General features: G+C 39.3%; 1 protein-coding gene across 1 annotated transcript; it reads left to right on the forward strand.

Moving 5' to 3' along the window:
* The first annotated feature begins 5,118 nt into the window (after positions 1 to 5,118).
* DEFB125 (defensin beta 125) lies at positions 5,119 to 13,501 on the forward strand. The gene is made up of 2 exons (XM_069495759.1): positions 5,119 to 5,176; positions 13,167 to 13,501. The coding sequence occupies exons 1-2, from the start codon at positions 5,119 to 5,121 to the stop codon at positions 13,499 to 13,501; spliced, it is 393 nt and encodes a 130-aa protein (XP_069351860.1).
* Positions 13,502 to 17,050: the final 3,549 nt, after the last annotated feature.

The following is a 17,050-nucleotide window of genomic DNA, read 5'->3' on the forward strand; positions in this document are numbered from 1 at the left end:
TCAGGGGCTGTAGCTGATGTTACCTGTCAAAATTCTTCAGCTGACTTAAATCAGCCATAGTGGCACTGACTACCAAACAACAAGGCTCTTCTATGTGCCACATCTCTAAACTGCTGGGGGGGGGGTTGTTGTTATTTTTGTTGTGTGTGTTTTTGCAGACATCTCTTCAACATACTGATTTTACTTCCTTTGGCTACATACCCAGAAGTGGGATTGCTGGCTAATATGGCAGTTCTATTTTTAATTTTTTGAAGAAACTCCATACTTAAATTGCTGCTTTCATGGACATGATGTGAACATGAAGTTCCTCTCTTGATCCCCTGTGTGATGCCACACGAGGCTTGGATATGCCTACAGGTTGCCAGCACAATTAGAGCACGATGTTCCAAGAAAGGGATCATTACTTTGGCCCTGCAGGGAGTGCCACGTTTCTTGGAGAACTTGGTGTGCTATTTGAGATCTACTGAGGCATGAATGTGCTCTTGGCATTCCCATTTATTTGCCCCTTATTGCATTGTGTTGTGTCAGAATGACACAGTATACCCATACAGCAGTGTACCCATGCAAATACTTTTGCAAACTTTACAAACTCTCAGTGGTGAAAATGTTATGCAGTTATGGCCAATGGTATTATGCATAATACTTTTTCTATGGTATCTGGTAAGAAGCTTAAAAGAGAGGAGTAAAAGATTCAAGAGGCATGTATATTAGCCTTTGCCTTTCTGCTTCCTTCTGCATGAAACATGGTCATAATATTTATTGGAGGTGACGCTGTCATCTTACAACCACTGGGCAAAAGCACATGCTAGGAATGTACTGAAAGAAGGGTAGAAGTTGCCTCATATTTGATCTCATTGTGAAGCTGTTATAACATTCCTTGATTTTATGCTATATGAGAAGAATAAAACCTTAATGTGTAAAAGATAAGGTTTTTCATGTTTCACATTATAGCCTACTGTCCTTCCTAACTGATAGATTATGTATTATAGATCAAATGTGATGTAGGAAGATAGTCCTTTCTTAAAATTATGAAAGCGTAGTTTTCTTCCTTATTTTTTAGTTTTCTATAGTGTCTCCAGTTAAAAATATGAGGGGGCAATTAATTATTTTAGGGCACCTTTTTCTGATTATAATATATTAGTTAAGTGGAGAAAATCCAGCTTAATAACTCGAGAAAGAAACATAAAACATAAAACACAAAGCTATCCTGAATATATTTCTTGAGGTCACAGATTTGAAGTTTTATTTTCTTGGGTTTAAACTTCATGAGGCCATGAACTCTTTCTGTTTTTATCACTACTTTATTTCTAGCCCCATGACCAGAACAGGTAGAGAGAAAAGAACAGCCTATGCAAGAGCGAGACTTCATGTCTACTAAAAATAGAAAAATTAGCCAGACATCATGGCGTGCACCTGTAGTCTCAGCTATTCAGGAGGCTGAGGCAGGAGGACCACTTGAGCCCAGGAGTTTGAAGTTGCAGTGAGCTATGATGACACCTCTGCACTCTACCCAGGGCAACAGAGCAAGACTGTCTCAAAAAAATACTAAAAATTTTATAGGTAAGAACTTTTTTCTACAGTATTGTATCTTCAATAAGTATCTCCTCATTCAATATCCTCCACTATCATAATACTTCACTCCCATCATCAACTGTTATAGGCATGACCTTGATGGTTGTGTAGTGTGATGATATGATGATACAGCACGTGTAATCTCTGCATGGGTACAAATCTTGCTTTGTTACTTATCTGTTGTGTGAATATCTGAATTATTTAACTTATCTTTGCTTGAGCATCCTTATTGTTAAGCTGGGATAAGAACAGTACCCAATTGTGGGTTTATTGAAAAGGGTTAAATGAGATGAAGAATGTGAATAACTTAGCACATACTTAGCACACAGTAAGCACTCAAAACTGGTAGTCACAGATTTTTAAATAAACAGGTTAGTAATATATAAATATGTTTATCTAAGTCACTATAAGTAAGGAGTTCCAGGTGCATCTAGGTGTTCAGAAAGGGTTGGTGTCGGATTGCATAAAACTATACTGCAGGGATTCACATAGCATCGCAGGAGGGGAAAGTGAGGAATACATGTATTTGTCTATCTATACCCTAAACTCAGAGATGCTCCAATGCAACCCAGGCAAAATGATCACACAAAGTGCCTCCAGAATTCCCTTTTGAAAAATACCAAACTGAATTTGTTAGAGAGCTGAAAGTAGGATTCACTAGCAGAAAAAGAAAAGAAAAAAATTTATCTAAGGCTGTCTCAGATCCAGAGACCACCCAATCCCCAGACTCTAAATAGCTTCAACGCAAGCATTTGGTAATATACTTAGTGACATTCCTGGGGGGGCAGGTCCGTGTCTAGAGAACATGAGACTGTAATCATGCTTGCTAATGCCACCACCATGACACATGCACAAAACTCACTGATGTGATCCCTTCGAAGAATGTTGTGGTAACTCTGGACATTTTCTGCTGTTATTATTGCTTCTTTTTTCTGGTGGGGTGTTTTTTTTGTTTGTTTGTTTGTTTTTGTTGTTGTTGTTGTTGTTGTTTTTTGCCTTTATCTTAGCAGATAATTTTCTCCATTGGAATGAAACAGTCTTGCTTCATGCTCTCTAACTGTGTGACCTTGAGCATATTACCTCACTTTGGGGCAAGCCACTTTCCTTCTTGAGGACTGAATGTGTTCATTTGTAAAACGAGGAGTTAGAATTAGGTTTTTTCTCTGGCAGTGGCTCATGCAGACAACTTGGGTCACGTTAGAGGATCATATTGAGACGTGTACCTCAGCCTCAATCTTTCCATTTGTAAAGTAGGGCTTCAGTCATAGATCGTAAAGATGCCAATTTTCCTAGAAAGGATTCTGAAGTTATGCTCAGCCTCAATAAGAAAGAGTTACAGGGATGCCTGCCTATGCCACAGAAATGAGCAGATCAGCCACGTATGCTAGGCATTCGATATCCACTCTAAGGTTATCTAAAAGGTTTCCACGACACTGATAATAAGAAATATCTCTGTACCAGGATAAAAGCAATGTTTTCATTTAATATTTAGTGTGTGCCTCTAATGTGACTGGAGCACACAGAGAGATATAGATAATATAGGCTAGTGAAGAAGAGGGATAAGATTCTAAAATTTTAATTTCAATTAAAATATAGAAATATGACACAGGCAGGAGTGCAGTTATAGTAAAACAGATTCAGCCTGTACCACCATGAAATCTATTTTATAACTGAATCTAATTTTCTTGGCCCTGAGCCTCTATTTCCCTTGATGACTTCAAGGAGAGTCAGTCAATTCCACTGATTTTGGGGGCAGGTTACTAAGAATCATTAAGAATTATTTTCTTAGTGAGACAGATTTTAACAAACACCACATGACCTCTCCCCCTCCTCGTCCTTATGTCGCCTTACTCCACCCCTACTGCTCCCCATCCTGACTTTTCCACCAACGGCAGGGCAGAGAATGTGTGCAAAACAGAGCCAGACGTGCAGAAGTGGGGTATCCCTCTCTGACTTGCCCGAGCTAGTCCAAGGAAGGCAGGCTCCGTGGCCATTGTCCTTGAAAACCATTCCCATAGAATTGGTGGTATTTACTACTATCTCCATTAGATGACATTTGGGTGGTCCATGAGCACCCACGTGCTGCCATGCATTTTTCTGACACCCTCTTTATGATCTCTGACTTTGGCAGTTCACCGTGCACCTCTCAATTGCAGAGTCACTTTCTCATCTCCATGGAAAACTCTTAATCAAGCTCCTGATCTTCCTTTATGTGCTTTATATTTCTTCAACTCACTTCTCCAACTTCACCAACTATGTCTCCAACAGATGAGAACATTACGGATTCCTTATACTTCAAAAGAAAACAAAACGAAACTCAATAACACTATAAATGTATGACAGGGGAAGTCTCTATTGTTTCCTGCAAAAATACATGGTCCTGCGTTTTAAAAAAGTATTTTCTTGCTTTCCTTAGTATCCAATGGTACTTTTTTATTTCAAAATATTACAGGGGTACAAACGTTGAGGTTACATATATTGCCTTTGCACTGCCCAAGTCAGAGCTACAAGTGTGTTCATCCCCAGACAGGGTGCACCGCACCCATTAGGTGTGAATATACCCATCCCCTCCTCCCCCATCCCTCCTGCCCAACACCCTATGAATGTTGCTTCCATATGTGCACATTAAGTGTTGATCAATTAGTACTAATCTGGTAGTACGTGTGGTGCTTTTTTTCCCCATTGTGATACTTCACTTAGAAGAATGGTATTAAACACATCTGGGAGAAATGCAACTCAGCAAATTCCTCCAGGAGACAAAGTGCTGATCACCTCTGCTGGGCAATTCCAAAAATGTCTCCTGTATTTCTCTCCTTTGGCAGGGGAGAACAATTTTATATTAAACCTCTCTCTCTCTCTCTCTCTCTCTACACACACACACACACACACACACACTTTAAAAATGCTGCTTCTCTCTCAATATTTTTTTTCTTATTTATATCTCTGAATGTGGGGGAGAAGTTGGTGGGAAAGTGGAGTGTGGAAAAGAAGACCTATCAATAAAGCCTATTTTCACTCCAAATCCCTGTGTCTCATAATCCATGGAGTTGTATGAACTTAACAGTTAAAAAAGTGTCTTTCTTGTTTCACAGGGATTCATATGCGGCAATCGCTGAGCAGAAAAGGTGAATACTCTACTGGATGTCATAAACTACTGGCCTGCCACAAGTGGAATCTTTACACACCATTCAGCTATCCATTGGGCATGTGCAAAGTGCTGCATATGGACAGGGGAAACAACTGACCCATCTAGAGTTAAGGAAGACTTCCTTTTGGGGGTTTTCTTTCCATCAGACCCTACAGTTCTATGGGATTATAGGTTATCTCATAAGGCCTCAATTCCTCTGATACTTTCTAGAACTAGGCATTATTGTGTCATGCTCACTCCATGCTGCAAATTAATGGTCTGGTGATCTGGGTGGCATGGCATTCTCCCCCTTGCTGGTTCATCACCCATGATAGGCCAGAAAAGGTGACCACGTAGAGTCCTAGCTGTGCAGTGTTCTGGATTCCTCAGGACATAGAGCTTCCTCTTTCCCAGGAGCCATGAATCTAATGATGTCGGCCTTCATTATCTGTGGGTTGCTAACCCATATGGACAAAGGTAATGGAACCCCATAAAGCAGGGGTGATGGAACTAGGATGAGCTGTTGCCCTTGGGATCCCCGGGTACCTTGACGGGGGAAGAGAGTCTGCAGGAAAAGCTTTGGGCCAATAAAGAGCAGCAGAAATGCTCTTATTTTGGCAGCTCCATTCCCTCACTCTCTGAGAATCTTTCTGTTAGGGGCATCTAGCAAGCTGGGGTGTCCTCTGCGACATTTTTCCAAAGACAAGCATTTCTCAATGCTCTATGTCGCCCTACCAGTCTCTCTGTGTAACTACCCAGTGTTAGTTCGGCCTCACTCCACTTCCATTTTAATCATTTTGTTGTTATATCAATTTCGTTTTTGTGTTCTGTTAGTTCAACTCTTTCTACTGTCTTGAATTCTTCTTTGTCCTAAAAGTACCTTCAGAGGGAGGCCCTAATTTGCATGTTCTTCAATATGGTGAGCAAGTCCATCAACAGCGCGTAGATTCCGTAGAGCTATCACATGGAAGAGACAACATGTCAGTTTAAGGTGGAAGTCGGGGTCAATGGAGTAAAGACAGGGTGGAAAGACTAGTGACCAATGGGGAGCTTCTGACTTTAGATGAATAGGAAGCATTTGTTCCCAATTTCTAATAACGTTACTTTTAAAAATTGTTATTTAAAAAATAATACTTGCAATTGACTTATGTATCAAGCAATTAATAGGTTTATATGGGTTTAAGGAAAACAAAAGTCTTCTCCTGCCCAAGAATACCAGTTCTTTGGTCTTGCCCTTCGGAATCAATGTTACCAATTTCTTGTGTAAACCGGCAGACACAAATCTGTATATTCACATGTGTATACTGTTTAGATTTTTAAACATTCAATTATAAACGAACCATGTGGGCTGTTTTGCAATGCACTAGCAATATGTCTTAGACATTGCCTTATCAATACATAAACCTAGGTCATTATTTTTAATTGATACATAAAACTTTGAGGGGGAAGAGTGAATCTCCTCACATTATTTAATTGCTCCACTGCTACTGAAAAACAGGTCTTTAATTATCACAAACAATTCAGCTAAGAAAATTTGTAAACAAATGTATGTCTTTCCATTTATGATTGTGTACACACACACACACACCCACACACACAGATTGTCAAACCACCCACCAAAAAGGCTACACTACTATTCTCTCTTATCACCAGTTGCAAGAGAGTCAGCTTCCTACACACTCAGCAGTCCTTTTTTTTTCTATTACATTCTTCCAAGTTTTACAGTCTGATATGTGAAAATGGTGTCTAGTTGTTTGAATTCATGGCACTTTCGTTATAAGCAAGTTTGAACATTTATTCCATTATATTTCTGAATTCCTTATTTATCTTTATGCACTAAGAAAATTGACTTTTGTTAAATTTGCAGGTATTATATTATGTTTAGAAAAATGGTATTCACTTCTATGAAATAGATATAAATATGCCTACAATTGTATATTTTGATTCATATGTTGATGTAATGAGTGAGTTATAGAATTACTATCTACATTCATTTCTGATTATGAACTACTGTATTTGTTGAAAATTTGCAAAGTTTTGAAATTGTAAAGAAGTAAAAAAATTTTTCTCTCTTGCTCTCCCTTAGTTTTCTTTTTTTTTTTTTTTTTTTTTTTTTTTTTTTTTTTTTTTGTTGAGACAGAGTCTCACTTTGTTGCCCAGGCTAGAGTGAGTGCCGTGGCGTCAGCTTAGCTCACAGCAACCTCAAACTCCTGGGCTCAAGCGATCCTACTGCCTCAGCCTCCCGAGTAGCTGGGACTACAGGCATGCGCCACTATGCCCGGCTAATTTTTTCTATATAGATTTTTAGGTGTCCATATAATGTCTTTCTATTTTTAGTAGAGACGGGGTCTCGCTCAGGCTGGTCTCGAACTCCTGACCTTGAGCAATCCACCCGCCTCGGCCTCCCAGAGTGCTAGGATTACAGGCGTGAGCCACCGCGCCCGGCCAGTTTTCTTGAATAAAAATGTATAGCCTTTTTATAACTTTTCTATTGCACAATTAGTATTTTCTTATCTACTAGTTTTCAATAAATATATTTTCTAGGATTGTATAAAATTTCATAAAATGGATACTGTGTAAACTACTTATCCAAATTGTTTTTGCATAAATAAGTATATTTATATTTTATATACAAGGATGGCTAATATAAACTTTCTTATACATAAATCATTCAACCCAAAATTCCTAGAAATGTACTTTTTCCTGTCTGCTTAACATATTATCAATTTCTGAATATATACAAGTCCTATCAATGAAAGATTATATCTAAATATTTAGTTTTTATTTATGTCTTTGAGTAACGGAGAAGTCAAACTTCAAATACATATTCACTGTATTTTTTTTTTTTTTTTTTTTTTTTTTTTGAGACAGAGTCTCACTCTGTTGCCCAGGCTAGAGTGAGTGCCGTGGCGTCAGCCTAGCTCACAGCAACCTCAAACTCCTGAGCTCAAGCGATCCTCCTATCTCAGCCTCCCGAGTAGCTGGGACTACAGGCATGCACCACCATGCCCGGATAATTTTTTCTATATATATTTTTAGCTGTCCGTATAATTTCTTTCTATTTTTAGTAGAGACGGGGTCTCGCTCTTGCTCAGGCTGGTCTCGAACTCCTGAGCTCAAACGATCCGCCCACCTCGGCCTCCCAGAGTGCTAGGATTACAGGCGTGAGCCACCGCGCCCGGCATATTCACTGTATATTTTAACTTTTCTACAAATTGTGCTTCCGCCTAGTTTTCCCTTTTAGTTTGGAGGGTCAGTTTTAATTCCAAATTTAATTTTAATTTGATTTATAGGTTTTCATTTTGTTTTCCCATATGGATTCTGTCTTGAAATTTAACTATTTAGTCAGTCTGGACTTTATTTTATGTGTTTTCAGGTGAAATAGCACCTGATGGTTTGTGAAGCAACTTCTTACCAAGCCAAGCTGTCCATCAGTGGACGGCTATCAATAGATATGTTGATATTTAAGTTGATGCTAGCTGGTGCTATATCTGGGATGTTTTAGAGCAAATTCACATATGGGATAATATTTTGGCTAGATGGCTTCTCTGCCTGGAAACATACAATTGTTCGTATTTTCTAATTTTAGGAGTTTGAGATATTGGTGATGGAGATCACATGAATATCATAATAGCTCCAGACTGAAGAACTTTGTATAAATGACTTGTCACTCCAGAAAAAAATACATTAAGTTATAGAATATTCCCAGTTGCCATCATTCTCTTGCTTAAGCCAAATTCTTGGGATTATCTTTGATATTTCTATTTCGGTGACACTCATACCTATCAGGACGTCTATTACATCTACCTGCAAATTATATCCAGAATTCAACTACTCTCACCACCTCCATTGCTACCACTCTGATTCAAGTCACCATCGTCTCCCACTTGAATTACCACTGTGGCTTCCTCATGGTCTCCATCCTTCCCCTCTGGCCTCCTACAGTCTATTGGCAAGACAGCAGAGTGTATGATCTGCTTACACTGGAAGTCAGATCATGTACTTTTTCTGCTCTAAACTCTGCGATGTCCCCCCTTCCCTCAGAGCAATAACCAGGGTCCTCAGAGTGACCCACCTGGCCCTACAGGACCTGGCCCTTATGACCTCTCTCACCTCCTCTAGTACTGGCACAGTCCTTGTTCACTTCACTGCGGCCACACGGGCTCCAGTGCTCCTCCTCAAACATGCCAGACCTCCTCAACCCACAGAGCTCTGTCTGTCGCCTCTGCTTAGAATGCACTTGCCTCATGGTGTGACTAATTCGTTTACTTCCTCCAAGTTGTTTAATGGTCACCTTGTTACACAGACCTGTGCAAACTTGTGTTTAATAAACTGCAATCTGCCCCCAAGATACTTCAATTACCCCTAAATCTATTCTCTTTCTGAAAACCATTTATCACCTTTTCATATGCAAAATAATGTACTTTCTTTTTTATCATCTATCTCTCCCTGCTAGAAAATAAGCTCTGTGTGACTGTGTCTGTTTAGGTCACAGATGTACCTCAAGGGCTGAGGATGAGCAAGGGCTCAAAACTTTGATGAGTGTGTGGCTATAGCCTAACTTTAAGTGGGGGGGGGGGAATGACTAAAAAGGAGTAGGAAGCAATGGATGTGAGACACGACTTTGAAGAAGAGTTGACAGAACAAGGTGATTCAAAGAGCTTGAGGAGGAAGAGAAGAGCCGAGATGACTCAGATTGCAAATATGGATATAATCCAAAGATTAAGACATACTCTTTGTGGAAATGAAGAAGCAAGGTTAGAGTTTGTCTTGGACGAAAGAAGTGGAAGGTCTAGATTTGCAAATTACAGAATATTCCATGAAGTACAAAGTAACATGGAGCCTGTAAAATAACAAAGATAGAAAAAAAATAATTGGAGAAGTGGGAGCAGAGCCAACATTTCTCAGGGGAGGAAATACGAACCGAATTATTGCAAGCTTAATATATGTCAGCCTGTGAAAGTGCTTTATGTACATTATCACATTAAATCCAAAGAAGGCTGTTTTGAGAATTGCTTGCTCTTCTGCACATATGCCAGGCTTCTTCCACCGTAGAGCCTTTGCTCTGGTTGCTTTCTCTGCCTAGAATACACTTAGTAGGTACTGCTTGCTCAGTTGGCCTGAGAAAGATGATCAGGTAGTTTACTCCTCAATAAACGATCATGTAATGGAGCACACTACTTTTACGTTAGATTCACACCCTCACCCCTCAAATGAATGATCACATTGCTTAGAAATCCTACTGCATTTCTCTTCTGAGCTAACCTTCCCCTTGCCCTAGACAACTATTTTGTACTGATCTTTCTCTGTCTTCAATTCTCCTACTCCCCTCCCCCACATGCCACTACGCTTCAGCTTTATGATTTTATCCCACACCTAAGTGATTAAAAAATTCAAATAGGTACTTTTTACCCATCTCCTCTATCCCCCTTGCTATAACTGGAGGACTGTGTCTTCTCTCTCCAAAAGTCAGTCTTCCCTATGTGAATTTGTTCTCCGTCACCTTACTAAGGTCTATGTCTTTCTGTCATCTCATCATCTTATTCTATATTAATCTCTCCCTTTCTGCTTGTCCCTCTTTAATTGCTTACAGCCACACTCTGATATTTCTGGGTCTTCAAAAATAAACCCCAAAACCCTCCTCTGACCCCATATTGCCCTCTATCAGTTCTCTATTTCTCTGTTCTTCTTTGTGGGTAAACTTTCTAAGATTTTTGTCTACAAGTGCTACATCTGCTTCTTCACATTTCAACCAACTTTTTCTTCATGCCACTCTGAAACTGCTCTTCTCACGGTGACCAGGGACCTCCATACTGATAAATACAATGGACATTTTTCTGCCTTCATTTTTTTCAACCTCTCAGCGGTATTTAACCAGAAATGACCACTCTTTCCTTTAAGGAACATTCTCCTCCCGTGCTTAGCCCAGTCATAGCTGATACAACTTGCCCTATAACCTTTTGGCATTGGCCATTTTCATGCACGACCATGACCTGCAACTGTCAGTATCCCCAGTATTTCTCCGAGTGCTTGTGAAATATTTATCCAGGGTGGTGGATAAATATTCCAGTTCCTTTGATCCTCGTGTAGAATAACTCTGGGGCTTCTTGGATTTTTGTTTTTCCTTGTGGTAATTCTTTATTTGCAATTCAAGGCCACTGTGGGGAGAAAATATGAACATATTTTAGTTCTTCAAGATTTTTACTGTAACACCGCACCCTAAGGGTCTGATGCCCAATTAAACATTAAAAATTATATATTTTTAAGTCAAGCTTTTTTTTCCAGTAGAAAATAAACGGTATTTTTCTTTTTTTTTAGTTGACATGTAATAATTGTTCATATTTAGGGGATACAGAGTTATATTTTGATACTTGTATACAATGTATAATGATCATGTCAGGGTAATTAGCATATCCATCACTTCAAACATTTGTCATTTCTTTGTGTTAGGGACATTCAAAATCTTTTCTTTTGGCCATTTGAAAATGTACAGTAAATGATTGTTAACTAGAGTTACCCTACAGTGCTATAGAACACTGGAACTGATTCCTCCTATCTAGCTGTAATTTTGTACCTGTTACCCAACCTGTCCCTATCCCCCTGCCCCACCCTCTAGTAACCACTATTCCACTTTCTACTTCTAATAAGCTCAACTTTTTTTAAGCTCCCACATGAGTGAGAACGTGCAGTATTTGTCCTTGTACACCTGACTTATTTCACTAACATAATGTCCTTCAAGCTCACCCGTGTTGTCTGAAGCTTATTTATAGCCTAGCTGGTAGAGTTGCCTGTAGGAATGTGCTCTGGGCAACTGCAGAGCAACCATCCTGCCAGCCCATAGTTGATAGATGATTCCATAGTAAGCTGATTATGGCAGGTGATAACTCGCCTTTTCTTGGATTTCTTGCTTTCTTGACTTCCCCATTTCCCCACTGACTTTTTGAGGGGTGAACTGCCTTTCAATTAAATTATTATGCTCAAATCTTCACTGGAGATCTATCTGCTTTTTGGTGTACCTAAACTCAGACGAGCATCTCATTCTCCTGTTTTGCTCTGACTCATCTGGTTGTTTTTATAAAGTCTTCTCCTATCTGATCTTTTAAATTTTTTTTTTTTTTTTTTGAGACAGAGTCTCCCTCTGTTGCCTGGGCTATAGTGCCATGCCTAGCTCACAGCAACCTCAAACTCCTGGGCTCAAGCAATCCTCTTGCCTCAGCCTCCTGAGTAGCTGGGACTACAGGCATGCACCACCATGCCCGGCTAATTTTTCTACATATATTTTTAGCTGTCCAGATAATTTCTGTCTATTTTTAGTAGAGACGGGGGTCTTGCTCTTGCTCAGGCTGGTCTCGAACTCCTGAGCTCAAACAATCCACCCGCCTCGGCCTCGCAGAGTGCTAGGATTACAGGCGTGAGCCACCACACCCGGCCCTATCTGATCTTTTAATATTGAAACTCACCAGAATTTAATTCTGGCCCTCTTTTTTGTCGTATTATTCCAACCCTCTATTGCTTATTCATTTCTGTAGCTTTGATTCCAAAATTTACACCTAGAGTCAAAACCTCTCTTCTGAGATTCCACGGGTCTCTCCAACTGCCTTCTTAACATCTTAGGAATACCATATGTTATATGTTCCCAAATAAATACCTGAGCCCGCCTGAAGATCCCTCCTCTTCCTTCAAATCTTGCCCTTTCCTCAGTTTTTACTATTCTGTGAATGTCAAGTATCTCTAAGCACCTCTACTTCAATTTAGAAACCTAGAAACTTCACTTTGATTTCTCCATTTTCCTCTGACCTTATATCCAAATAGTCGACGTCTCAAATCTGTCCTATTCTGTCTACAGTAATTCTCACAGCCCCAGTTCCAGCTACCATTGTGACTTACCTGGAAATAAACTTCTCTTGCCCTCTCTTTCTCTCCCTAATCTAATCCTCACTTGGAATCCTAACTACTCTAAAACATAGGTAAGTCAATGAGCTCACATTATGTTCTAAAGAAAACAAAAGCACTTAGTACTTAAAGGGGCTGGGAAATATGGCCCTGCTACTTCAAGCCCATTTCATCGTGTGATTGTTTGCTCTTTGCACATTACACTTCAGGTGTGTCAGATTTCCTCAAGTCTCTTAAATGCACTAAACAGTTTCCTCCACACCGACACTGAGTATTTGCTGCTTCTTTCTGGAAACAATCTTTGCCTTCTATGTAACTTGTTGGCTCATTATTATCCTTCTTATTTAGGCTTAAATATCAGCCCTCTCTCTTTCCCTTCCCCCTTCCTTCCACTCAATTTCTTTGATGGCACATGTCACAATTTTAATATATACATTTTACTTTCTGGTTTGTCTCTTTCAATGGCTTTTAGTATTTGTCTTGGTGGTGGTAGTAATTGTACATGTTTCAACGAAAGAAAGTTGTTTTGTTGATGCTAGAGTTAAACATTTGACCTACTTTTTATTCCCTGCAGCTGACTTCGGACCCCAAAAGTGCTGGAAGAATAATTTAGGATACTGCAGGATGCGATGTTTAGATACTGAAAGGTACATACTTCTTTGTCAGAACAAGCGATCATGCTGCATCTCCATAATACTATCACTTGAATACCCTCGACGACCACCACCTCTGCTGAGGCACCTAGAGGATATACAAGTGGATAACAGTGATTTGGAATCTTATACTGGTGCCGCAGTATCTGGGTTGAATGATCTAGTAACGCTTAACACTCTTGAGACTCCAGAAGCCAACAAAGGCTGGGAAACATATACCCCACCCATGCTACCTCCTGAGTTGGTTGACATTTAATTAACATTTACTTCTGGGTGTGGGACAACAAGAAATACTGCTGGAAATAATATCTAAGGAGCTAATTCTACAGATCTAATTTCACCAGGACAATTCTATCAGAGATTAGATGACCATGGGGATGGACCTAATCGCTACTGCCATGACCAGAGCCAAGACAGTTATCTTACAATCAGAGTTGTGTAGAGAGAAGTGTATAGAAGATACAGGGATTCTCTTAATTGCGCTCAAATTTTTTATCTGTCTTCCTTCGATGTATTAAAAATATATGAGCTAATTTTGGTCTCAAATGAACATTTATGTGTCTATGTGTTTTTCCACGCCAAAAAAAAAAAAAAAAATGAAGACCACTGTTTGGAGCTGCCTATTAGGACTGAGATAAGAATTTGTCTTTAGTAATGGTTGGCTCACTATTGTCATATACAGAAGAACATATAAAAAAGCAGGTAGGGAGAAAGTGCCAGCAAATAGTCTCTTCCCCACCCTCCGGCTTTTATTGTAAGTTCCAGCCTTAAATCTCTTTCTGTATCCTATGTCAAATTTTATATAAGGGTCTAGCTGGTAACTAACCCACTTAGTTAGAGTTAGAAACTAACTCTTTCATCCAGCACAAGCACCGATCTAGCTAGACAGAGACAGAAGTGGGACTTGCCTGGAGAGCGCATCATGTTAAATTAAAAGCTGAGTCTCAAATTCTACTTATCTTTCCAATGTTCCTCCCACTTAAAAGTCCAACTACTAACCATGGCGGGCTCATAGCCTGCTCTTTAGGTCTCCGTTTTGTCCGTGAATGCTAGCTGTGTGTGGTGTATCTATGCTTCGTGTGTCCGCACATATGTGAGTGCTATTTGTACAGCGACAGGTGGGTCAGTGAGTTTCCTCTCTTGACACTACAGAGAACCAGTTATTAACTCTAAGATCGAGTAGCTATTAATGAATTGGGCTAAAGCTGGGGTGCTGCTAAGAGCTACAGTAACAGATGCCTGGATGTCTCAGAATCAAGAAGGTTTGTTCTTCAAATTCTTTTTATGTGGTCCACGCCAAGCTGCCAGTGACCGTGGCTATAGGTTGGATAGTGACCTTCAGACCACTGACCTTTCTCAGTAGACCTCATAGTCTACTAGGTCTTAGACAACCAGTTAGGGTGACCAACATCCTGGTTTGCCTGGGACTGAGGGACAGCCCAGGACATGGGAATTAGACAGCTGAAATCAAGAAAGTCCAGAGCAAACTGGGACAATTTGATCACCCTCTCTCTTCAGTGTACTTCTGTCTGGAAAGCTCTTTTCCAATTCTTTTCTTGGCTACAACCCATCACACAGGACACATGTTAACTCTCCACAGAGGTATTCTTTAACCACAAAGTCCTCCCTAAAGCATCAGCCTGCCTTAGTCTGGAGTGCTCTTTTATCATATCCTTGCCTCAAATGTCATCTCCTGAAAGATATTCCTTGACCACGCAGAGCACTCTCCATTCTACTTGTTCTTATTTTCTTCCTATCACTTAAACTCTTTGAAATGATTTTGAGCATTTGTTTGCTCTATTTCTGCATTATTTACTTATTTATGGCCTATCAGCCCCACTATAATGTACAGATAGTCTTCATTGATCCTGTTCGTGTCTGTGATCCAAGCTGCTAGACCAGTGCCTTGCACATGGTAGATGCTCAATAAAAATTTGAGAACAAATTGTTCATATAATTATCTTCATACACGAGAAGGTTAAACAATATAAAGCAGTAGTCTTAGAACTGTGATACTGGTTACAAATAGACCTTTTCAAGCTATGCACATTGATAGTTTAGAGGAATAAATTTTTAGACTCTAGGCTTCCAAATTTCTTATGAAGCTTTGGAGCATTCTTTAATAGGCTCTTTTTTCCTACCTTCAATTTCACAATTTTCCTTCTCTCACTCTGAAAAGAAAACTTACCTCTCACTTATCCTTTATCTGACATCATGGAGGCAATAAACCAGCTGCCAAACCAGTGGGCAATTGAAATATTGGTGCTGGTGTTCAGAAAGTGGGTAATCATAGACTTTGCATAAAAAATCCCTTGAAAACGAGGCTGGGTGTGGTGGCTCACGCCTGTAATCCTAGCACTTTGGGAAGCCGAGGCAAAAGCATTGCTTGAGGGCAGGAGTTTGAGGCCAGCCTGAGCAACATAGCAAGACCCCATCTCTACAAAAAATAGAAGAAAAAAAAATAGCCTGTAGTCTCAACCACAGCTGAGGTAGGAGGATCACTTGAGCCCAGGAGTTTGAGGTTGCTGTGAGCTATGATGATACCACTGCCTCCAGCCCTGGGCAACAAAGAGAGACCCTGTCTCCAAAAAAAGTACGTAAAAAAAATCCTTTGAAAATCAAAGTGATTTTCAATTTTTTTGTTTACAAAGGCAATGATGGGAATGTAAATCAAGTTGATGGTTGATAGATCTTTGAAAATAAACTTTCATAATAGCTTACTGTGGGATTTTCGGCACATAACTTGGAAAGAACTAAAAGAACTGTGCAATCTATCGTCCTCTATGGCCCTAATCTTTTACCTTTTCCATAATCTTATTTAAATGAATGATATTTCTCAGTGCTTACATTTTAAAAAATGAGAAATGGAAAGAAAATTGATGCTGATATTTACTTCATTTTGGTAAGAAATAATATTCCTCCATGTATACATAAACTAATTTAGTAGAAAGAAAGCACCATTTATTTACTAAATGAATATATTACAGTAAAGAAGTTATTTTTGTTAATAATTATTTTTAATGTTTAGTAATATATTTATGTGGTTTCGGTCAAGTTTGTTTCAAAGAACTGCAATGAAGGCTCAATCTTGAATGCTTTTAAACATTTAGAGCCTTGTGTTCAAAGCTATGTCACAATAATAAATTACAATATATGATAAAATGATTAATAAGAAACATTCAAACATGAAAGTATATTACATTCAGATCAAAATTTGTGGGGAGGGTGTAAGAAAAAGTAAAGATCTTTAAGAGGAAAAAATTATGCAATCTTTCCAATTGCTAACAAAGAGCTTCTTTGCATATTTATTAAATGAATTATTGCAATTAGCAAATTGTCATGCATTCTTTCTCCATTGACTATATTTGTATCTAATTTTTACATGTCGATATTTATAATAATATTCGAAAGCTCTGGATTTACCCTCCCACCTCAAATAACTAAAAAACTGGTCAAAATATACTTATTACCCAACAATTTTAAATCATTGGGGAATAGAAAGATCAAGATTGTGACCTCTGAGAGAAGAAAATTAGCAAGGCAAAGCCTACAGTTGGCCCAGCTAACTGCCTGGAGAGGTTTTCCAAGCTGCAGTACAGGGAGGGGAAACCTAACAAAGTCTCAGTTGCAGAGACACAGTTAACAGTCAAGTTTGCTATGCTGGTAGGGCAAAGTATTGGAGAGGAGAGAGCTATGTGGAGTAAAGAGAACTACACAAAGAGACCTCAGAGATCTACAGAGGCTTTCCAACAAGTCTTCAAGTGAGTATGGATGAGAATATGCAGATAAGGAAACTACCCACAGT

The sequence above is a fragment of the Eulemur rufifrons genome, chromosome 20 (assembly GCF_041146395.1).
Source record: "Eulemur rufifrons isolate Redbay chromosome 20, OSU_ERuf_1, whole genome shotgun sequence".
Lineage (NCBI taxonomy): Eukaryota > Metazoa > Chordata > Mammalia > Primates > Lemuridae > Eulemur > Eulemur rufifrons.